Below are 25,837 nucleotides of genomic sequence, written 5' to 3'. Positions count from 1 at the left end.
GAACTGAGTTGTACCTCTGTGAAACGTGTGAAATATTTTGAGTGTACCAGGATAACAGTAACCAAACTAATTTGCATAATGTTGCTGGGTAGCGTGCTCAAGGACAGTTTAGGTCTGTACAAAACAGAGCAATATGCTTTTGGAGATGTTTTGCTGTCTGTCCACTCTGTTTGGGGTCACTGGGTCAGGATATACTCCCCTCCATATGTATTTTGACAGTGAAGCTAACATTTTTATTTTGACTCTATACTTCAGCATTTTATATTTGAGATGTATCAAATTAGTCAATAGTACAGAATGTCACCTTTAATTTAAGGGTATTTTCATACAAATCTGTTTTACGATTTAGAAATGAAAGCACTTTATGTATCTAGCCCCCCATTTGAAAAGTTCGAAGTGTTTGGACAAATTGACTTATAGTGTATCAAAGTAGTCAAAAGTGTAGTATTTGGTCCCATAGTTCTTGCAAGCTTGTGACCATATGAAATTGACCAAATTAAACATTTGCTCTCAAATCCAAAATTATGCATAGAGACAAATGTAAACGTTTTGCTTCACTGTCTAAATACAGGGGAAGTGTACATGAGTTCACTCATCTTGTTGATAGACAAGGACACTGAATAGTCGGCCCATACCCCCAACGGCATATCTTTTAGTTTTTCATTTTCTCTCCTCGCCGATCCCCCATTTTTGGTACAGACATGAATTGAAGGGGAGCGGAGCTCTGTTAAATGTGATGGTAATGGCTTTCTGTGTCAATCCCTTCACAAGCACATTCTCTCACATATAGTCACACTCACAGACACACACGTTTGTTTTACTGTCCTTGTGGGGACCAAACAATTGATTACCATTCAAAATCATTTTTTTCCTAACCCCTAACACTAAGCCTAACTCTTATCCTAAACCCTAACCTTAACCCCAAACCTAACCTTAACCGGAGACCCCAACTCCTAAACCCTAACCCTAATTGTAACCCTAACCCTAATAGTAACCCTAACCCTAAACTAGACTTTTTCCTTGTAGGGACCGGCGAAATGTCCCCACTTTGTTTTACTATCCTTATGAGGACTTCTCATGAACTGTCCCTTTAACCTGACATGGCTCAGGTACAGAAAGAGAAACAGGGTTTTGCATGAAATTTTTGCCTACTGATATCTTTGTTTCTATATAGGTTTGCTGAGGCTAAAGCATATGGGGAGGAGGTGAACGAAGCCAGAAACGGAGTCAGTAAGTTACATACGAGCACCAAATGCTAGCATAACCTTATAGCCACTCATTACAATATTATTCTTGTAAGTCATGACTCACCGCATACAAATTCGATGTATACGTACACTAAATATATATACAAAGTATGGACACCCCTTCAAATTATAGGATTCGGCTATTTCAGCTACACCCGTTGCTGACAGGTATTTAAAATCGAGCACACTGCCATGCAATCGCCATAGACAAACATTGGCAGTAAAAATGGCCCTACTGACGAGCTCAGTGACTTTCAAAGTGACACCGTCATAGGATGCCACCTTTTCAACAAGTCAGTTCGTCAGTTCGTTCTGCCCTGCTACAGCAGCTCCGGTCAACTGTAAGTGCTTGGCGCAACTTCCTGCTACTCATGCCAGGAATATATGAAATGCATATTATTAGTAGGTGTGGATAGAAAACACTCTGAAGTTTCTAAAACTGTTTCAATCATGTCTGTGACTATAACAGAACTTATGTAGCAGGCAAAACCCCGAGGACTAACTGTTCAGATTTTTTTTCTTTTTTGCCTCTGACCGTTCCCTCTGTTGTCTTTGCCAAGGGACATTTGATAGGAACCATTTTACAGTTCCTACGACTTCCACTGGATGTCACCAGTCTTTGGAATTTGGTTGAGGTTAATCATTTGTGCAACGAAGAGGAAGCACATCCTGGAACAACGTTACACTGTTGAGAGTTGCGCAAGACGAAAAAAGGAGCATGGTTTGTTTACTTGCTGTATTGAATACAGATTGCCCCGTCTACAATTTGATCAATTATTAACGTTTAAAAATACCTAAAGTTGTATTACAAAAGTATTTTGAAATATTTTGGCAAAGTTTATGGGCAATTTTTGAAATGTTTTGTCGTGACATTGTGTTTTGGTAAGCTGTTTTTTTCTGGATCAAACGTGCTTTATAAATGGACATTTTGGGTATACATGGACGGAATTAATCAGGAAAAAAGGAACAATTGTCATGGGACATATTGGAGTGCCAACAAAAGAAGCTTGTCAAAGGTAATGCATGTTTTATATTTTATTTAAGCGTTTTGTGTAGCGCCTGCAGAAATGAAATATGCTACCCTCTTTATTGACATTGTGCTATCCTCAGATAATAGCTTCTTAATGCTTTCGCCGAAAAGCTTTTTAAAATCGGACATGTTGGCTGGATTCACAACGAGTGTAGCTTTAATTGAGTATCTTACATGTGTGATTTAATGAAGGTTTGATTTTATATCATTATTTGAATTTGCCGCACTGCAAGCGTCCCCTATACTATAAGAAGTTAAATGGGTTTCCATGGCCGAGCAGCCGCACAAAATACTAAGATCACCATGTGCAATGCCAAGCATCGGCTGGAGTGGTATAAAGCTGGCCTCCATTAAACTCTGGAGCAGTCGAAACGCATTCTCTGGATTGATTAATCAATCACGCTTCAACATCTGGCAGTCCTACGGACGAATCTGGGTTTGGCGGATGCCAGGGGAACGCTACCTACCTCAATGCATAGTGCCAACTGTAAAGTTTGGTAGAGGAGGAGTAATGTTCTGGGGCTGTTTTTCATAGTTCGGGCTAGGCCCGTTAGTTCCAGTGAAGGGAAATCTTCACGCAACACTGTACAATGACATTCTAGACCAGTGGTTCCCAAACTTTTCATAGTCCTGTACCCCTTAAAACATTCAACCTCCAGCTGCGTACCCCCTCTAGCACCAGGGTCAGTGCACTCTCAAATGTTGTCTTTTGCCATCATTGTAAGCCTGCCACACACATACGATACATTTATTAAACATAAGAATGAGTGTGTGTTTTTGTCACAACCCGGCTCGTGGGAAGTGACAAAGAGCTCTTATAGGACCAGGGCACAAATAATAATATACTATAAATCAATTATTTTGCTCTTTATTTAGCCATCTTACATATAAAACTTTATTTTTTCATCGAAAATTGTGAATAACTCACTACACGTTAATGAGAAGGGTCTGCTTGAAAGGATGCACATAACTCTGCAATGTTGCGTTGTATAGTAGAGAGTCTCAGTCTTTTTCCACACACAGTCTGTACCTGTATTTGAGTTTATTTTATTTTATTTTATTTTTACAGGGACAGTGCACATTAATCAATGTTTCAGTAAAAGTGACGGTTTTAGCCAGCCGGCTAATTTTCAACCGCAGTCCCTGGGCAGGTTATTAAAAACAATTACAATATAGACATTCATTGAGCAGTGAGCACACGCAGAGCAACATAGGACAAGCAATACTGTCACTGGAATTTCATAATTCCTATTGATTGTACATTAATTAAATCACTCAGTCTATTTTATAAGAATTTGTAAGATTCCTATTTGCATAAAATAGACAGATACCAGTCTTATCAAAATTAGATAATAGTATTTATTCTCGGAGCGCGCTGCCATGTAACCACAAACAACAGTTTATATACAAAATATGATGTCATAGGTTATAAAACGTCCTTTCTCCTATCAACCAGGATTCCAACCAGTTGAAAAGTTCATTACAACCCACTAGCTCGCTCACTCCAGACACACACTTATCTGTTAACTTCTGGAATCTTCACCTTCATCCATCACTATTTAGAAGACAGTTTCAGATAATGGAAAACCCAGGAAAACACTCTCTGCCTATCTAAACATCCCAGAGCTAAGTTGAGTCGGTTCAACCATAGGTTAACGACCCTTTTTGCTTACTTAAAAACCCACAATTCCTGTCTCCTCCAACCTGGCTGGAATGGTATTTATTATATTTAATTACCCCATGTCTCATGCTCCACAAACCCTTCCTTATTAATTAATATTATTAATCAGATATAATTAAACAGAGTATAAGTTTCATTAGTTATATTAGTTATAGTTCTATTTAAAATGTAGATATTGTAAATATTGTTTAGTCATTATTCATAAAATTCCTAACAAATAAATACATAGCATACAGACTGAGCAACATAGAACATACATAGAACATAGAACATAGAACAAAAAGCAACAAGACAAAATCTATAAAAGCAACAGAGTGTTTCCATACCTCACAAGCTACAGACAACATGGAAAGCGGCAATACACAGCTAGGGATAATGTTCACAAATCTGGATGACCTTTAGCCACGTCTTCATGCATTTTGTGAAAGTGTGATATGTGGTACAGTTATGTGGGCGGCAGGGTAGCCTAGTGGTTAGAGCGTTGGACTAGTAACCGGACTAATAAAGAGGGGGAGCCAGGCCATTTAGGATCTTGAATACAAGACATGCGTCAACTCAGGAGCTCATGCTTTCTGAGGATGTAACAGTGATGATGGCTATTGGGCTTCCTATGAAGCACTTTGAGAGCCTGTTTGTAGACAGACTGAATAGGTTTTAATGTTGTACAGCAAGCTTTTGCCCAACTAGTCAAGCAGTATGTTAAGTGGGGGAGTATCATAGATTTGAAGTACAGTTTTGCTACCTCTGTAGTCAATTTCATACAAATCGAAAATTAGCTAGGTTGAATTTGGTTATTTGAATGACCTTTTTCACATGCTTTTTAAAAGAGAGGTTTGAATCAAGTATGATGCCAAGGTACTTCAAATCAGATACCACCTGGAATAAATCAGATTCCACGGCAGCAGGAATAATTAAGTTAATGGTATCTGTTGCTTTTATACATGTCTTGCTAGTTTGAAGTCACCTTAATTCTCGCTCAAAAAACTCCTGTGGTTTATTTTTTTATTTGGCATGTTTTGTTTCTAAATGTCTGCGCAAAAGTGAAGGTTTCATAAAGTTGTGAGATAGTACTTTTGCACATATAATACACTGGGGCTGAGGAAAGGCACTACTCCCAATATCAGTGAACCCCAAATCAATGTAGTTCCCATCATATTTGCGGCCCTTCGATGGTCCAACGTCCCTGTCTGTTGCTCCGTGCTATCCCGTGTAAGGGGGCAGTAGCTCTTTGGCTGCATCAGATTCACTACTATCAGTGTCCATGCTAGCTGGGCTGACAACAAATGTAGAATTACTGATGCTAGCATTGGATGTGCTCGTGGAAGCAGAACAACCTGTGACGTCAACAGGTGCAGGTGTAGTCCTGCTGGTAGTAGCAGTACTACCAGTAGAGCTGGTATGTCTCTATTGGACTTAGGCCTTACCTTTTTTTAACCATTTTCGAGCAAACAGTATGAGCTGCAGCTACGTTTGGCTACATGTGGACCATTAGTGGAATTCCCGCTAGAGAGTAACGGTTAATGTGATAGGATGTTAATTATTTGACTAAGCTACCTGTATTTGACATTGTGTTGTTATTTCGCTGAACACTAGATGGTTTAATTTTATTTTTGGCAGGTAAACAAGGCTACACAGGCGTGAAAGAAACCTCACCCAAATGTATGGCCCTGTTGTGAGATTTTTATATATATATATATATATATATATAAAAAATGTGAATCACATTTTTATGTGGTGTACCCCTGACGGCATTGTACGCGTACCCCAGTTTGGGAATACCTGTTCTAGACCATTCTGTGCTTCCAATTTTGTGGCAACAACCCCTTTCCTGTTTCAGCTGTTCACAAAGCAAGATCCATACAGAAATTGTTGGTCGAGATCGGTGTGGAATAACTTGACTGGCCTGCACAAAGCCCTGACCTCAACCCCATCAAACACCTTTGGGATGAATTGGAATGCAGACTGCGAGCCAGGCCTAATCACCCAACATCAGTGTCCGACCTCACTAATGCTCTTGTGGCTGAATGGAAGCAAGTCCCAGCAGCAATGTTCATCTATTTGAAAGCCTTCCCAGAAGAATGGAGGCTGTTACAACAGCAAAGGGGGGACCAACTCCATATTAATAACCATCATTTTAGAGTTAGATGTTTGACGAGCAGGTGTCCATGTACTTTTGCTTATGTTGTGTGTTTGCGCTGATTTCATGCTCTTCCATTTGGGAATATAGCATTTTTACATAGCACTTTTATACTATTTATGATTGCCAAGTGCATCCTTACTCGCATGCTAATAGTACCTTTTTGTTGGTAGAAAGACCTTCTGAAGTGTGTGTGTGTGTGTGTGTGTGCGTGTGTGCGTGCGTGCATCTGTGCAAGTGTGTGTGATTGCTGCCATGCATGTTTCTGAGAGGAAGTGAGTGTGTGGACTATGCTGCCTCTATAGCATATCCAGGGGTTGATGGTTCAGAGTGCATACTATAAATTGCATGCCGGAAATCGGTTTACAGTCAGTGTTTCATTGTCACCACTACCATTATCCTAATAGTAAACATGTCCCTGATGCAGGCTCGTGTAACACTGTTCATTTACCTTTACATGAACTTTCCTGGAAACCCCAAGACACTATCCATGTTACGTACCAAATGGCACCCTATTCCCTATACAGTCCACTACTTTTGACCAGAGCACTATGGGTCCCGGTTAAAAGCAGTGAATAGGGTGCCATTTGGGATGCAGCCTATGATTCCTAATAGTGAACAGAAAAAAACAGAACATTCTGCTTTGGGGGCCCTGTTTCTCTGAAGTGTCCAAGTGTCGCTCAGCACATTCCAGAACTTTTCCAGGACTGGCGAGAAAGGGTGGCTCCCCTGAAGGCTGTTTTATGAGAGCTCAGTTAAGCACGCCCCTGCCTTCTCTGGGTTATGTCCCTGACAGGTAGGCTTTGGGTGCCATAAAGCTCCCTGGCACGGTCCCCGCTTTTTAATATCCATTTAATATCCATTTTCCTCTATGTAGCTGGAAAAGTATTAACAACCCTCCTTTTCAAATGGTCCTTAGCTGCACCAGATGCCAGACACCAAGTCCGGCATCTGGTGCCAAGGAATCCACCCCAAGTTTTAGAGCACTTTTCTTTCTGTAATCCCTTGGAAATGGATTACCTCAAACCTGTTCAAACAGCCACGAGCTACTGTGTGTTTTTATGACTTACTTTTGCCACAGTATAAAACATAAAACTTACTATGTGGTCTAAAACGTGTACACACAACCCTGTTCTAGAATGTTGGACCATTGGCTTTCATATTATTCAGATTCTAAACTATTCCACGTGGACATACTATTGTGGCTCGGTAGCTATGGCTGTGTAGGGTGAAGTTGCACCTGAACACTGATCTTGGGTCAGGTTTGCATTTTCCCCACTAAGGGTTCAGGATGAGGGGAAGCTGATCTTAGATCTGTACCTAGGGAAACTTCACCCAGGAGCGAATTGGGCTTTACACCACACAGCCAGCAATGATTTAGGAGTGATGACCGGAAATTAAAGGGATGCCGAGCTTCAGCACCAACAGCATCCTCTACTCCATTATTAATGCAGTGTGATTGCCTCACATTTACAGTGCCTTCAGAAAGTATTCACATCCCTTGACGTTGTTGTGTTACAAAGTGTGATTAATGTCAAAGTGTAAGAAATACCCCCAAAAAATGAATATTGATTAGATGAGTATTCTACCCCCTGAGACAATACATTTTAGAATCACCTTTGGCGATATAGAAGAAAAAGAAACGCACACCTACCAAGACGAGGTGCTGGCTAGCGGAGTAGAAACTCTTGGAGCTCAGATGCAGAATCACCTTTGGCCTCATGGTGAAATCCCTGAGCGGATTCCTTCCTCTCCGGTAACTGAAGAAGGACACCTGTATCTTTGTAGTGCCTGGGTGTATTGATGCACCATCCAAAGTGTAAATAATAACTTCACCATGCTCAAAGGGATATTCAATGTCTGCTTTATTTTTTATTTTTACCTACAGTATCTACCAATGGGTACCCTTCTTTACAAGGCATTGGAAATCCTCCCTGGTCTTTGTTGTTGAATCAGTTTTTTAAATGTGATGCTTGATTGAGGGACCTTACAGATAATTGTATGTGTGGGGTATGGAGATGAGGTAGTCATCTCAAAAATCATGTTAAACACACAGAGTCCATGCAACTTATTATGTGACTTGTGAAGCAAATTATTACTCCTAAATGTATTTAGGCTTGCCATAACAAAGGGGTTGAATACTTATTGACTAACGCTAAGCAATTAGTGCTTTTTGAGTTTGTTTTGGTTAGATTATTAAAAGATAATCACTGTAAGAAAAAAAGATGACAAATGCACTTTGCATTATGTGGGTTGAATAATGTAACAACACAGAATAAAACAATTAAGAAAAGTCCCATGTTGTTAGTGACTGCCCATCACTTATTTAACATAATTTATTCACATTACTTTATTTTAATACAGTATTTGTTTAATTTGATTACTTTATTTCAGATCTTTACCACCTTCAGTGCTCGGTTGGCTCCACCAAGTCTGTCCCCACCCAATTTGATTTGGTGGTTTTAAGCATTTCAAATAGCTCTTTGTTGACAGTTGCTATCGTCCTCCATCAGCACCGGCTTGAAACCTACCTGCCCTAAACTCTCTCCTGGCCCCTTACACTAAGTCTGAATTTGTCCTGCTAGGTGGCCTAAACTAGGACATGCTTAATCCACCTGACCAAGTCCTAAAGCAATGGTAGAGTTGTCTTGAGAGATAATATGGTCGGCATTTGATTGTGAGGAATTCTAGGCCAGGTGAACAAAGGACTTGAGTTATTGTATGTTGTTACAATTACACCATGAGTGGCTAAATCATGAAACATTCACCCCGCCCTTCTTACCAGAGAGATGTTTGTTCCTGTCAGCGCGATGCACTGAAAATCCCATTGGCTGTACGGACTCCAACAGCATGTCCCCAGCTAGCCTGGTCTCCGTGAAAGAGAGTATGTTACAATTCCAGATATCTCTTTGGAAAGCTACTCTTGCCCTAATTTCATTGACTTTGTCAACTAGGGACTGGACATTAGCATGTAATATACTCAGAAGTGGTGGGTGGTGTGCATGCATCCAAAGCCTCACTAGAAGAACGCTCCGGCACCCTCTCCTCTGACGCCGTTGTTTTGGGTCGGCCTCTGGAATCAGTTCAAATGCCCTTGGAGGTGCAGACAAAGGATCCGCTTTGGGAAAGTCGTATTCCTGGTCGTAGTGCTGGTTGTGCTGGTAAGGTGACATCTCTGTGATATCCAATAGTTCTTCCCAGCTGTATGTAATGACAATTAAGGTTTTCTGGGCTAACAATGTAAGAAATAATACAAAAAAAAACTAAATACTGCACAGTTTCCTAAGGACTTAAAGCAAAGCTGCCATCTCTATCGGCGCCATCAATATGCAAACATAACACACCCACATCAAACCACACCCCCAAGTCAGGTCTCGTTTGCCTTCAGTCATGGCTACTAGCATTTCTGAAGGAGCAATCTTCAAAACAAGGCCAAATCAGGAACTGCAGTCGCCCTTTAACACAGTTTAGTTTAGTTAGAGCATAGATGTGATCTAATTGTTAAATTGAGTTCAAACACATTATGTCCGAAAGTAACTGTCGAGTGTTTCCAGATTCATATGAAATATGACCAATAATGAATTACAATATTTACAGTGCCTTGCGAAAGTATTCGGCCCCATTGAACTGTGCGACCTTTTGCCACATTTCAGGCTTCAAACATAAAGATATAAAACTGTATTTTTTTATGAAGAATCAACAACAAGTGGGACACAATCATTAAGTGGAACGACATTTATTGGATATTTCAAACTTTTTAACAAATCAAAAACTGAAAAATTGGGCGTGCAAAATTATTCAGCCCCTTTACTTTCAGTGCAGCAAACTCTCCAGAAGTTCAGTGAGGATCTCTGAATGATCCAATGTTGACCTAAATGACTAATGATGATAAATACAATCCACCTGTGTGTAATCAAGTCTCTGTATAAATGCACCTGCACTGTGATAGTCTCAGAGGTCCGTTAAAAGCGCAGAGAGCATCATGAAGAACAAGGAACACACCAGGCAGGTGCGAGACACTGTTGTGAAGAAGTTTAAAGCCGAATTTGGATACAAAAATATTTCCCAAGCTTTAAACATCCCAAGGAGCACTGTGCAAACGATAATATTGAAATGGAAGGAGTATCAGACCACTGCAAATCTACCAAGACCTGGCCGTCCCTCTAAACTTTCAGCTCAAACAAGGAGAAGATTGATCAGAGATGCAGCCAAGAGGCCCATGATCACTCTGGATGAACTGCAGAGATCTACAGCTGAGGTGGGAGACTCTGTCCATAGGACAACAATCAGTCGTATATTGCACAAATCTGGCCTTTATGGAAGAGTGGCAAGAAGAAAGCCATTTCTTAAAGATATCCATAAAAAGTGTCGTTTAAAGTTTGCCACAAGCCACCTGGGAGACACACCAAACATGTGGAAGAAGGTGCTCTGGTCAGATGAAACCAAAATTGAACTTTTTGGCAACAATGCAAAACGTTATGTTTGGCGTAAAAGCAACACAGCTGAACACACCATCCCCACTGTCAAACATGGTGGTGGCAGCATCATGGTTTGGGCCTGCTTTTCTTCAGTAGGGACAGGGAAGATGGTTAAAATTGATGGGAAGATGGATGGAGCCAAATACAGGACCATTCTGGAAGAAAACCTGATGGAGTCTGCAAAAGACCTGAGACTGGGACGGAGATTTGTCTTCCAACAAGACAATGATCCAAAACATAAAGCAAAATCTACAATGGAATGGTTCAAAAATAAACATATCCAGGTGTTAGAATGGCCAAGTCAAAGTCCAGACCTGAATCCAATCGAGAATCTGTGGAAAGAACTGAGAACTGCTGTTCACAAATGCTCTCCATCCAACCTCACTGAGCTTGAGCTGTTTTGCAAGGAGGAATGGGAAAACATTTCAGTCTCTCGATGTGCAAAACTGATAGAGACATACCACAAGCGACTTACAGCTGTAATCGCAGCAAAAGGTGGCGCTACAAAGTATTAACTTAAGGGGGCTGAATAATTTTGCACGCCCAATTTTTCAGTTTTTGATTTGTTAAAAAAGTTTGAAATATCCAATAAATGTCGTTCCACTTCATGATTGTGTCCCACTTGTTGTTGATTCTTCACAAAAAAATACAGTTTTATATCTTTATGTTTGAAGCCTGAAATGTGGCAAAAGGTCGCAAAGTTCAAGGGGGCCGAATACTTTCGCAAGGCACTGTAAATAGTTTTTCTTCCAAGAAATGTTAATTAAGTAGTAAAAAGCAGCTTTTCTGTGTTTGAATGTTGTGGGTGCACCCCAACAACAGGAATGATGTGGGCGTATATCTTTCATAAAAAATATTAATGACAAGTTGACAGCTGATTGGCTCAGCCAATGAGCCAACGTCGCATCACACATATTTGAAAAAGAGTTTTGGAATAGTTTTTTCTCAAATCTATGCTTTGGCCACAAATATGAGTATAGGACGAGTCAACCAGATTATTTCGGTATGAGTTAACAGAATATTAGCTTTTATATATGGGTCGTTCTACAGAAGTGGTGTACGTTGGGGGTTGGAAAAAAATGCAAATGTGTTTCCTATTTCTCCCAAATTTTCAGCCAAACCTTTTTGAATACTACCCTCTTGAATTATTTGCACCCTAGGAAAATATGAACAATAAAGGCTGTGAAAAAATGTCATTGTTGTTTATGAGCTGAATTCCTTACCACCGCAAAATGTCTTCACAACTGAAACACATTGAAAAGTTGCAATAAAGGGAGAACGATGCAGAGTAGTGATACTTCTGATTAACCTTATATTACAGGTACATTTTTGAAAGTCTATTTTCATACCAAATTAACAAAATAGTAAAAACATAATTTTTATTTACCAGATTTTCAAAACTTTAAATTTAATTTAGAGAAATATAATCCCTATTGCTTTCAGTAAAATGTTGATTGTATGAATCAAAAAACTTGATTGAATTACCTATGCATCTAATTAAATATATTGTTAGATGTTTTAATGAGCACTTTAATTATCTTTATTTTGGCAGAATAAAGATAGGTAAAGTGATTTTGGTGTGTGTCAATCATAGAGATAATTTAAGTACTCTAGATGGTTATAACTTGTTTTATACTGAGAAAAAATATAAACGCAACATGTTTTATGAGCTGAAATAAATGATCCTTGACAAATCACAATTTTTTTTATTTCTCTCAAATTTTGAGCACAAATTAGTTTACATCAATGTTAGTGAGCATTTCTACTTTGCCAAGATAACACATACCAAGAAGCTGATTAAACAGCATGATCATTACACAGTTGCACCTTATGCTGTTGACAATAAAAGGCCAGTATAAAATGTGCAGTTTTGTCACACAACACAATGCCATAGATGTTTTGAGAAAGCGTGCAATTGGCATGCTAACTGCAGGAATGTCCACCAGAGCTGTTACCAGAACATTACATGTTTATTTTTCTAACATAAGCTGCCTCCAATGTCATTTTAGAGAACTTGGAAGTTTGTCCAACCGGCCTCACAACCACAGACCACAGGTAACCTTGTGTAACGGCTTCTAGGAGTAGTGGGTGGAGGAGTCAGGCGCAGAGAGCAGGTAGTTCAGAACGTGGATCTTTATTCCAAAGACAGTGAAAACGGACATGCCAAACACAAGGGCGCATAAAATACCCAGTCCAAACAAACAGGACTAAACTGTCCGGAAAAATAGAATCCACAAATAATCCAACACCATGAACAGAAAACAAGCCCGCACAAAAGCTGGCGGGCCTAGTGCCCTTAAATAGCCCACAAACAAAACTAAACTCAAAACAGGTGTAACCAATCAGACCAAACTACCAGAAACAAAAAAGGGAATCGATGGCAGCTAGTAGTACCGGCGACGACGACCGCCGAGCACCGCCCGAACAGGAAGAGGCTCCATCTTCGGCGGGATTCGTGACATCATGCCAGTCCAGAGCCTCCACATCAAGCTTCTTCACCTGCGGTATCATCTGAGACCAGCCATCCGATTAACTTTGTGTTTGCACAACTGAAGAATTTCTGCACAAACGGTCAGAAAGTACCTCAGGGAAGCTAATCTGCATACTCATCGTCCTCACCAGGGTCTTGACCTGACTGCAGTTTGGCTTTGTAACCGATTTCAGTGGGCAAAATGCACACCTTCGATGGCAATTGGCAACCTGGAGAAGTGTGCTCTTCACAGATGCATACTCACCAGACATGTCACCCATTGAACATGAAGATCCATGAAGGCCCAACTAGAGCCCAGACTTGAACCCGATCGAACGTCACTGGAGAGACCTGAAAATAACTGTGCAGCGATGCTCCCCATACAACCTCCCCATACAACCTGAGAGTTTGAGAGGATCTTCAGAGAAGAATGGGAGAATCTCCCCGAATACAGGTGTGCCAAGCTTGTAGCGTCATACCCATGAAGACAAGAGGCTGTCAAAGGTGCTTCAACAAAGTAGTGAGTAAAGGGTCTGAATAGTTATGTAAATTTGATATTTCAGCTATTTATTTTTTATAAATTAGCAAACATTTCTAAAAACCTGCTTTGTCATTATGGGGTATTGTGTGTAGAGTGATGAAGGAAAAAAACAATTGAATCAATTTTATAATAAGGCAGTGTGACGTATCAAAATGTGGAAAAAGTGAAGGGGTCTGAATACTTTTCGAATGCACTGTATATCGAATTGGCCACATGCTAAAATATCACAATATTTATGTATATTTATAAAGGAACTAAAGTATACTGCTTCTCAAATTATGTGGGCAACTTTAATGGGGGGTGAGGGCCACAAAAAAAGGAACATGAGGGGCCGCAGTGGTTCGTGGGTCTGCGTACCCACATCCATACCCATTATTACAAGTTTAGATAGCTGGCCGCTAGACTTACCAATCTAAAAATGTAACTGACATGGGCTAATTGAGTGACTGCTGATGCACAACCAAATGTCTAAATTGCACATTGTGTATTCTATTATTCTAACTCTCAACAGTAAGTTGAGTGAGCTGAGTTCCAAAAAAAAAAAACATGTTTTTTTATTATTATTTGTATTTTTTTATTGGCCTGCTGGTGTAGACTAATGCATGCAGTGTGGAACAAGAACCTTGAATATGACAATAGCTCAGTTTGCATGTGTTCTCACACAATAGCACAAGAAGCAAGTTTGCCATATCTCCAGTACACTCCTATACAGTTTGATCTTTGTAGCGTTTGTGTGTGTATGAGTACTATGGGATATTTTTTTGTTTCTCTCTGTGTGTGTGTGCGTGCCCTGATCAGAAGGCAGTTCACCACAAACCTGCTCTTTGGCTGTGCTGAAAGTCACCTGCTAGGGTTTGGTGGCATGCGCCCGTCACTCACTCTGAAGTGCCAGTGTACACTTAGCACCCTGGAATTTGGGGGTATCATCAGCGTTTTACAGTGGTTTTTCTGAGGTGTTGACACAGCTGTACACCAGAGGCGTCAATCACAAAAAAATTATTGTGATCTTGTCCAATGACGCCATTATGGAATTTTAAAGTTTGAAACATAGTAGACAGTAGAAGCTAAGATTCTTGGCTAAGATTCTTGGCTAGCTGTGTTGCAAAAATCATCCAGGTAGTTGGATAATCTGGTTCAGTCTGGATGACTTTTCAGGCATGTTTATGGTCAGAAATGAACAGGTTTTGCCAAGCCACTGCACGTTTCTAAATCAATTCTATCCAAAACACCCTGCTGTGCAAATCAAACACACTGAATTGAATATTGTCCTTTGTATTGGTATTTCATCAACTAAGGCATTGAATTCAAAAAGAATCCTGTCCCTTGACCCACATTTCATTGCAATTGTGTAAAAATATATTATAAGAATTACTCAAGACAAAAAAGACCAAACAAGGGGAACAGAATTAGATATTCTCACGTTATTATAATATTGAGGGTGTGGAATTGCATTTTTCCTACATGAAGAGCAGTGTTTATAGTGGAATGTAGTTACTTACTTCTCCCTAACGGAAATGTGTGTCATAATATATTTAGCTCTGTGTGTTTTCCTTGCCGTTGAGGATGAGGAGCCGGGACATTTTAGACTCCCTGTGCCTCATTGTGGATGCAGAACAATGAAAAAACGTAGCATATTGTAGAAAGAGGCTTTGGTAAGGTTCGCCTCATGAGTGTACGTGGCATGAGGGTCAGTTACGGGGAGAAAAGAGTGAGAAAGAGATGTAGCTAGCTGAGACAGGGGTGCCTCAAGATTCCCCGGTTACCGGTGTTGTTCTTGGCCACAGCAGTGTTTTTTTTCTGGAATCAAATCCTGCCAGAGACACACATGTTCCAAGTCCCCCGGCCCCAAAAGCACAGGGACAGAGCTCTATTTTGAAGAGGGGTGGGTGATGTATGTCTTCTGAAGGAGAAGAAAAGGTGCGGGCCAGTCGAAAAAAAAACTAGCGGAGTCCCCCGATCTCTTCGCCAGATGTGTAGGGATTTATGTGGTGCTGTCCTACTTTGCAGTAGGACAAATCGTATCTGCCCCCATCCTCTCCCACTTCTTGTGCCAAGGGGGTAGTGGCTCTAGGTTTTTGGGGGACAGATCACAAGATATGTCAGGAGAGGAATGCAACATCAGTGTGGCTCTAGAGCCATACCATACAGGTACTCATCATGTCAGTTGTGGCCCCCGCTGCTGTAGTCTCTCCTCAACATTTTACAATCTTTTAATATGGATAAATTATCCTCTCAGCAGATTTCATGAAATGATCTACAGTATGTTTGATGTTAACGTAACTTACTGTCATGTTATGAATATTGTTATGTATTGTCTTGAAATAGAAATAGCTTCCAGGCTTCTCTTGGAAAATCTTGGAGATGTACATGTAAATGTATGCACTGATGCAAATGCCCCCATTGACTTATGCATCTGTGATGAATATTCAAAGCTTTGTAGGCCTATGTGTTCATGGTGTTGGGGCCAAGAGCTCACTGTGGTCTTTTGTGCGGATGTTCACCTTTAACCTCCAGGCCACAGGAATTGGCAAATATTTGTGGAGACTTTCAGCTGGTAAGCTGTCCTTTATGATGACTGCGCGTCTCTCGACACGGCAAGGGGACCATGCAAGGGTTTGGAACGGGCCCTGGTGTTTTTCAGGCCCATGTACAGCCCCAAATCTGGCTGTGGAGGGAAGTGGAGGAGGGGGATGAAGTTTGCCTCTTTAGGCAGCCAAGTGTTTTTTTCAGAAATATAAAATCTCATCATTGTGAAGAACCAGGGACAGCAAAGCAGTCTGCCTGTTAATGGAACACTGAGAAGTCCACACACTGTGTATAGCACAGAATTATACACAGCTAAAAACATCAGTCAATATATTCTTACAGGATATTCTTACAGCCACTTACACACAGAACAAAAAACATAGTTCCTCAAAATATTTAGTCGGCAGAAACATGAAGATTGTCATCATTTGTTTTTTTTTTTTCTATCTTGGTGTAGTGTTGCAGGATATTAGATAAGCACTTGCCCACTTTACTCTTATTGACCTCTGAGAATCCCTGATTGATTCTCAGATGCTCCCCGCCATACAGAATCCTAAGCAATTTAACTTGCAGTAGGCTATTTGCCTGTTTGCATTTTGTAGCATTTTACGTTGTTGTCAACACCATTGTTGTCAACACCATCTTCTTAACCTGTGGTCGTATGGTCTGCTTACTCATTGATACATAGCCTGTATAATGGATCTTGAAGGATGACTCAACCTCAGCTGTGTAGGAGTTGTTGATGCAGTAAGCACAATGTGTTTCAAGAGCACTGTGCTACTCTGCTTTATATCTTAAAATATATCCGCTGTACAGTATATTATATAGCTATCGGTAGGCAATTTAGTCACAAACCTCTGATATATCCCAAATTCCATTATATATTATTTGAAATGTATGCTATTTGCAAAGTAAATTGTTACTTTTTCTCTCAACAAAAAAGTATACCCGCATGACTGTAGCCGCTTTGGATGACAGCGTCTGCTATAAATGGCATATGTTATATGTCAGCATGTTACTGTATCCAACATAGTAAGACCTCCCTACTCATCATGTTGTTCTCAGTGCAACATGTTAAATCATTCATTGATGAATGGTATGTGTTGTGACTCCTACTTTCTGGACTCTATAGCTAAGATGGGCTGACATTTAACCCCTATGGATTTTGTATTACCTTTGAAGGAATTATTGGTCGTGTTCCTCAGACGAACGCATGCAAGACCTTATAACGCCTGATAGGTAATTTGCGTATCAACTAACCACATAATTTGTTATAGCAATCTGGTGCCCGATGGCACAGTCAATAACATGGCATGCAACGATTGATGCATGCAACATCTGAGCAGGGGAACACGACCATTACCTTAATTACGAGTCATGAAAGGTTTGCGCTTCAGTAGGAATCCTAATTTTAAGCACTGCAGCAGTGTTTTATTTATGTTTCTCGTCTTGGCCCCGTACGTACAATGGCTATTGGATGGTGGAGAGAATTATATCATGGAGACAGGGAGGTGACTCACGCACCTGTATGAGGCCTCCTGGACTTCGGGGGAAAACCTCAAGCCAAAGTCCTCTCAGCATAGCAAATACCATTATTTCCATTCTTCCTCTCTCTTCTTCTTTCTGTCACTGCTGTTTTCCAACAACCTCTGCATGAGTCTTATCTAAAGCCATATCTAATTAATTTCATACACCGCTATAAGAATTTGGAAACGCGGGCTCCTCTTCTTCCTCTCTTTCTCTGTGGAGAATGATAGAACTTCTCATCCCTCTGGCTATATTTCCCATAGTACCTGTCAGATAGGGATGTCGAGGTGTAGAAAAAGTGAGTAAACGAGTGCTTAACGTCACTTGAGATGACTATTAGCGAGTACATGAACTAATTTTGCATAATGTTTGCGTTGATGTTCACCGTATACATATACATACTGTACAGGGGCGGCAGGTAGCGTTGGGCCAAGTAACCCCGAAAGGTCGCTGTTTCAAATCACAGAGCTGACTAGGTGAAAAATCTGTTGTGCTCTTTGAGCAAGGCACTTAACACTAATTGCACCTGTCGCTCTGGATAAGATGACTAAAATGTGATAAATGATTAAAACGTAAACAAAGGTGTGTAAAAAGTGCTTACGTGTGCTACATCCCCATGCAAAGCAACACACTACAACTACAGTCGTGGCCAAAAGTTTTGAGAATGACGCAAATATTAATTTTCACAAAGTCTGCTGCCTCAGCTTGTATGATGGCAATTTGCAGATACTCCAGATTGTTATGAAGAGTGATCAGATGAATTGCAATTAATTTCAAAGTCCCTCTTTGTCATGCAAATGAACTGAATCCCCCAAAAACGAGGGTGGAGGGTGGTGCTTGGAATCATTGTTCTTCCTCTGTCAACCATGGTTACCTGCAAGGAAACACGTGCCGTCATCATTGCTTTGCACAAAAAGGGCTTTACAGGCAAGGATATTGCTGCCAGTAAGATTGCACCTAAATCAACGATTTATCGGATCATCAAGAACTTCAAGGAGGGCTGTTCAATTGTTGTGAAGAAGGCTTCAGGGCGCCCAAGAAAGTCCAGCAAGCGCCAGGACGTCTCCTAAAGTTGATTCAGCTGCGGGATTAGGGCACCACCAGTACAGAGCTTGCTCAGGAATGCCTCACTGCACGCACAGTGAGGCGAAGACTTTTGGAGGATGGCCTGGTGTCAAGACGGGCAGCAAAGAAGCCACTTCTCTCCAGGAAAAACATCAGGGACAGACTGATATTCTGCAAAAGGTACTGCTGAGGACTGCTGAGGATTGGGGTGAAGTCATTTTCTCTGATGAATCCTCTTTCCGATTGTTTGGGGCATGCCTAAGAACACAGCCATGAATAAAGAATGGTACCAATACATCCTCCGAGAGCAACTTCTCCCAACCGTCCAGGAACCGTTTGGTGACGAACAATGCCTTTTCCAGCATGATGGGGCACCTTGCCATGGCTCGGGGAACAAAACATCAATATTTTGGGTCCATGGCCAGGAAACTCCCCAGACCTAAATCCCATTGAGAACTTGTAGACAATCCTCAAGAGGCGGGTGGACAAACAAAAACGCACAAATTCTGACAAACTCCAAGCATTGATTATGCAAGAATGGGCTGCCATCAGTCAGGATGTGGCCCAAAAGTTAATTGACAGCATGCCAGGGCGGATTGCAGAGGTCTTGAATAAGAAGGGTCAACACTGCAAATATTGGCTCTTTGCATCAACGTCATGTAATTGTCAATTATACTTCAGTATTCCATAGTAACACCTGACAAAAATATCTAAAGACGCTGAAGCAGCAAACTTTGTGGAAATTAATATTTGTGTCATTCTCAAAACTTTTGGCCACGACTATACACTCCTCTCTCCACCATACTGAGCACCACGTAACCCAAACTCTTACCTTACCCCTTACCCTAAACTGGGTTCAAATCCTAACTACAATCTCACCCCTTACCCTAAACCGGGTTCGTATCCAATCCCCAACCCGACCCACCCCATACACTGATGCAGCACACTATTTCCCTTCCTTGAGCCCAATTCCACCCATTATGTTTTTGTTTAGTCCGATGTTATTTTGTTTTGACTACTTTTTATATATTTTTCTACAATTGTTAAGTGACTTTGGGTCCTTGAAAAGGGCTATATAAGTCCCATGTATTATTATTATTGTTCAGTAGCGGAGTTGGTATAGAATGAGTTCAACTGGCAAACCACAACACACAGTACGAATCTGTATACTTGTTCTCCTTTTCATTTGCATTTTATTCATAATCCTCCATACATCTCTATCCCATTTATATAGTCCCAATAAACCACTAAGTAGTATGAGGGGGCTGGTGGAAGATATTGAGCAAAAAAACGGAACGCAGGTGAAAACAAATGTGTTGCCCCTGTTCCGCTGCCACCAGCGAGGTGACGACCTGTCCTAAGGGGCACATTCAAACCTCCTGCAGGTTGAGTTCAATAACTACAGGCGTGTGGTGAGATTCTGGGGGAAGCTTTGAATAGGTCAGTAGCCTACAGAGTAATATGAAAATAATGCTATTGCTAAATTGATTTAGATATTATAAAGTGTTTTGATAACTTTCAAATGTAATAACAGATCCATATAGGACAAACAACCCTTTACATGATACCATAGAAGCAATGTACTGCTAATATAACAATGTGCACCTTTCATTGTTCATTGTCATTCCCTGCCGAAACAGATACTGTGCCTATCGGCATTTTGTCTTGTGGTAATGATGCTACCTTGGCAAACATGTCCGAGTGGTTATACCTTCCTGTGTGGTGTCCAGTTTACAACAGGAGTCCCGTATACAACAGGAGTTCAATGCTCTTGGTGCAGAATTCACAGGGTTTCTCCCTCCAGTTCAATGCGGAAGACACATTTCAGTTTAATGCATTCAGTTGTACAACTGACTAGGTATCCCCCTTTCCCCTTTCCCATGTTGACTGATACCATTCAATAATACAAAAAGACTACTTGTAAAAGTTGTGTATAGTAAAATTGTAATGCACATCAAGTTTCCCTGTGCTGGCTCCATACATGTTTCTGTGAACACATACACACACAGTCACTTTTCTATTACCAAATGGCAATTAAAATAGAAAAAAAAATCCAGAAAATCACATTGTAGGATTTTTAATGAATTTATTTGCAAATTATGGTGGAAAATAAGTATTTGGTCACCCACAAACAAGCAAGATTTCTGGCTCTCACAGACCTGTAACTTCTTCTTTAAGAGGCTCCTCTGTCCTCCACTCGTTACCTGTATTAATGGCACCTGTTTGAACTTGTTATCAGTATAAAAGACACCTGTCCACAACCTCAAACAGTCACACTCCAAACTCCACTATGGCCAAGACCAAAGGACACCAGAAACAAAATTGTAGACCTGCACCAGGCTGGGAAGACTGAATCTGGAATAGGTAAGCAGCATGGTTTGAAGAAATCAACTGTGGGAGCAATTATTAGGAAAAGGAAGACATACAAGACCACTGATAATCTCCCTCAATCTGGGGCTCCACGCAAAAGATCACCCCGTGGGGTCAAAATGATCACAAGAACGGTGAACAAAAATCCCAGAACCACACGGGGGGACCTAGTGAATGACCTGCAGAGAGCTGGGACCAAAGTAACAAAGCCTACCATCAGTAACACACTACGCCGCCAGGGACTCAAATCGTGCAGTGCCAGACGTGTCCCCCTGCTTAAGCCAGTACATGTCCAAGCACGTCTGAAGTTTGCTAGAGAGCATTTGGATGATCCAGAAGAAGATTGGGAGAATGTCATATGGTCAGATGAAACCAAAATAGAATGTTTTGGTAAAAACTCAACTTGTCGTGTTTGGAGGACAAAGAATGCTGAGTTGCATCCAAAGAACACCATACCTAAAGGAAAGAATGAATGGGGCCATGTATCGTGAGATTTTGAGTGAAAACCTCCTTCCATCAGCAAGGGCATTGAAGATGAAACGTCTTTCAGCATGACAATGGGTCATTCAGCATGACAATGATCCCAAACACACCGCCCGGGCAACAAAGGAGTGGCTTCGTAAGAAGCATTTCAAGGTCCTGAGGTGGCCTAGCCAGTCTCCAGATCTCAACCCCATAGAAAATCTTTGGAGGGAGTTGAAAGTCCGTGTTGCCCAGCAACAGCCCCAAAACATCACTGCTCTGGAGGAGATCTGCATGGAGGAATGGGCCAAAATACCAGAAACAGTGTGTGAAAACCTTGTGAAGACTTACAGAAAACGTTTGACCTCTGTCATTGCCAACAAAGGGTATATAACAAAGTATTGAGATAAACTTTTGTTATTGACCAAATACTTATTTTCCACCATAATTTGCAAATAACTTCATTAAAAATCCTACAATGTGATTTTCTGGATTTTTTTTTTTTCATTTTGTCTGTCATAGTTGAAGTGTACCTATGATGAAAATCACAGGCCTCTCTCATCTTTTTAAGTTGGAGAACTTGCACAATTGGTGGCTGACTAAATACTTTTTTGCCCCACTGTATCTGACAAACAAACATATATAATACATTGCCTTCGAAAAGTATATATATAAGTCTATATAAGGTCCCACAGTTCACAGTGCATGTCAGAGCAAAATCCAAGCCATGATGAAGAAGGAAGTGTCCGTAGAGCTCTGAGACAGGATTGTGTCGAGGCACAGATCTGGGAAAGGGTACCAAAACATTTCTGCAGTATTAAAGGTCCCCAAGAACATAGTGGCCTTCATTGTTCTTAAATGGAAGCTCTACCTAGAGCTGGCCGCCCGGCCAAACTGAGCAATCGGGGGAGAAGGACCTTGGTCAGGGAGGTGACCAAGAACCTGATGGTCACTCTGACAGAGGTCTAGAGTTCCTCTGCGGAGAATCTTCCAGAAGGACAACCATCTCTGCAGCACTCTACCAATCAGGCCTTTATGGTAGAGTGTCAAGACAGAAGCCACTCCTCAGTAAAAGGCACATGACAGCCCGTTTGGAGTTTGGTCAAAGGCACCTAAAGACTCTCAGACCATGAAAAAAAGATTATCTTGTCTGACCAAACCAAGATTGAACTCTTTGGACTGAATGCCGAGCGTCACATCTGAATGACACCTGGCACCATCCCTACGGTGAAGCATGGCGGTGGCAGCATCATGCGGTGGGGATTTTTTTCATTGGCAGGGACTTGGAGACTAGTCAGGATCTAGGCAAAGATGAACGGAAAAAAGTACAGAGAGATCCTACATGAAAACCTGCTCCAGAGTGCTCAGACTTGGGTGAATGTTTGCCTTCCAACAGGACAACGACCCTAAGCACACAGCCAAGACAACACAGGAGTAGATTCGGGACAAGTCTCTGAATGTCCTTGAGTGGCCCAGCCAGAGCCTAGACTTGAACCCGATCGAACATCTCTGGAGAGACCTAAAAATAGCTGTGCAGCAACGCTCCCAGTCCTACCTGACAGAGCTTGAGAGGATCTGCAGAAAATAATTACATTTGCAAACATTTGTAAAAGCCTGTTTTTGCTTTGTCATTATGGTGTATTGTGTGTAGATTTATGAGAGGTATAAAACGATTTAATCAATTTTAGAATAGGGCTGCAACATAACAATGTGGAAAAAGTCAAGGGGTTTGAATACTTTCCGAAGTCACTGTATGTTGAAGTTTGAACAGGTCAGACTAAACCTATCACATTCTGTACGCCTCATCGACGACCTTTGGTAAGCAGGCTAAAGGTGAGGCTGGAGGTGAGGTCTTTTCCAGAGCCCAATTCATGGGCGTAGCAGCGTAGATCACTTTCTAGCCCTTCGTCAAAGATAGTGGTTACACACACATTATAATGGTGGTAATGATTAGCCTGGTGGAAGCAGCTTGATCGCTGCGTTCAGCTTTCTATTTCACACGCACAAAATAAGCATCAAATCATGTTAGTTTACATAAATTATGTTTCACAATTGGGTTATCAAATATATCAAAAGTAATGAAGTGGTTTACCTTCTGTATTTGTACAAATAATGAGCCTGTGAAAGCTGTTGCCGCTGACAGGGGGAAGGCTGCTAGCCAGATACTTGCCAACTGACTGTTCCATTCATAGGAATGCTCACAGAGAGAGCATGTCTACATCATGCTGATGAAGGCCCCTTGCTGGTCTGCTCTATGCTGCATGCTCGGCTACAAACTGGACATCTCTCAAACAGCTTTTTTGCCTTTATTTAACTAGGCAAGTCAGTTAAGAACAAATTCTTATTTACAATGACGGCCTACCCCGGCCAAACTCAGACGGTGCTGTGCCAATTGTGCACCGCCTTATGGGACTCCCAATCACGTCCGGATGTGAAACAGCCTGGAGCAGGCAATCTCATGAGATGGTGTTGACTGGGAGGGCATGTGACAGGGTGATATAATAGACAGCCAAGTGGTATATCGTGACCGACCAAAACATTTATTTTTTGTTGCATTGGATAAAATCTGAGTCTCAGCGCAAGCGAATGGTATTGTAAGGGCCGACGCTGAAGATAATAAGCAGGTACGGGGAGTTGAACATTTAATGCTGAACAGACAGGTAACAGGACAGGAACTGCGTCAGCACACGGGTATACAAAGACATATGAACATTAATGCTGAAGCAGGGAACCAGGCGGATATAGGGGAGGTAAGGACAGAGGTGATTGAGTCAGGTAAGTCCAATAATTGCTGATGCGTGTGACGTGGGGAAGGCAGTGCGTAATGATGGTGGCAGGAGAGCTTAATGCTGGGGAGCCTGGTGCCTTCGAGTACCAGGGAGGGTGAAAGTTGATAAAGCTTTGAAAGTTGATAAACTTGAAACCCCACTTTTGAGAAAATGTCCCTTGAATGTTTTGGTACACCTACTGGAGAGCTCTTCTTTGTCTACACCAGTGGTTCCCAAACTTTTTATAGTCCCGTACCCCTTCAAACATTCAACCTCCAGCTGCGTACCCCCTCTTGCACCAGGGTCAGCGCACTCTCAAATGTTGTGTTTTGCTGTCATTGTAAGCCTGCCACACACACACTATATGATACATTTATTAAGCAATAGAATGAGTGTGAGTTTTTGTCACAACCCAGTTCGTGGGAAGTGACAAAGAGCTCTTATAGCACCAGGGCACAAATAATATTATAAGAATAATCGATAATTTTGCTTTTAATTTAACCATCTTATATATAAAACTTTATTTGTTCATCGAAAATTGTGAATAACTCACCACAGGTTAATGAGAAGGGTGTGCTTGAAAGGATGCACATAACTCTGCAATGTTGGGTTGTATTGGAGAGAGTCTCAGTCTTTTTCCACACACAGTCTGTGCCTGTATTTAGTTTTCATGCTAGTGAGGGCCGAGAATTCACTCTTACATAGGTACGTGGTTGCAAAGGGCATCAGTGTCTTAGCGCGATTTGCCAAGGCAGGATACTCTGAGCGCAGCCCAATCCAGAAATCTGACAGTGGCTTCTGATTAACGTCATATGGATCAGTGGGACGCTAGTGTCCCATCTTGACAACTTCCTGTGAAATTGCAGAGCGCCAAATACAAATTAAATGACTATAGATATTTAACTTTCATGAAAACACAAGTGCAATACATCAAAATAAAGCTTAACTTGTTGTTAATCCAGCCGCCGTGTCAGATTTCAAAAAGGCTTTACAGCAAAAGCATACCATGTGATTATCTGAGAACAGCGCCCAGCACACAAAACATTACAAACAGTTAGCAGCCAAGTAGATTAGTCACGAAAGTCAGAAATAGCAATAAATGTAATCACTTACCTTTGATGATCTTCATATGGTTGCACTCACAAGACTCCCATTTACTCAATAAATGTTTGTTTTGTTCGATAAAGTCCCTCTTTATATCCAAAAACCTCTGTTTTGTTTGCACGTTTTGTTCAGCCACAGGCTCAAACGCAGTCACAACAGGCAGACACAAAATCCAAATAGTATCCGTAAAGTTCGTAGAAACATGTCAAACAATGTTTATAATCAATCCTCAGGTTGTTTTTAGCCTAAATAATCGATGATATTTTAAACGGACAATAACGTCGTCAATATCAAAGGTAAGAAAAGGTGCACTCTCGGTCGTGCGCATGAAAAAGCTCTGGGACACTGTAGTGTCCACTCATTCAGAGTGGTCTTACTCTCTCATTTTTCAGAATACAAGCCTGAAACAATTTCTAAAGACTGTTAACATC

The 25,837-nt window shown here is 41.2% G+C and overlaps 1 protein-coding gene across 1 annotated transcript in view; it reads left to right on the top strand.

Annotated features, from left to right (window-relative positions):
* LOC110506078 (kinesin-like protein KIF6) overlaps positions 1–25,837 on the top strand; it is a 99,716-nt gene that overhangs the window by 33,920 nt on the left and 39,959 nt on the right. The window contains exon 3 of the mRNA XM_021585497.2: positions 1,175–1,230. Coding sequence (XP_021441172.1) covers positions 1,175–1,230 — 56 coding nt within the window. The remainder of the gene's footprint in view (positions 1–1,174; positions 1,231–25,837) is intronic.

This window comes from Oncorhynchus mykiss, chromosome 26, assembly GCF_013265735.2.
Source record: "Oncorhynchus mykiss isolate Arlee chromosome 26, USDA_OmykA_1.1, whole genome shotgun sequence".
Taxonomy (NCBI): domain Eukaryota; kingdom Metazoa; phylum Chordata; class Actinopteri; order Salmoniformes; family Salmonidae; genus Oncorhynchus; species Oncorhynchus mykiss.
The sequence above is the reverse complement of the archived record's forward strand: the minus strand, read 5'-3'. Positions and strand labels throughout refer to the sequence as shown.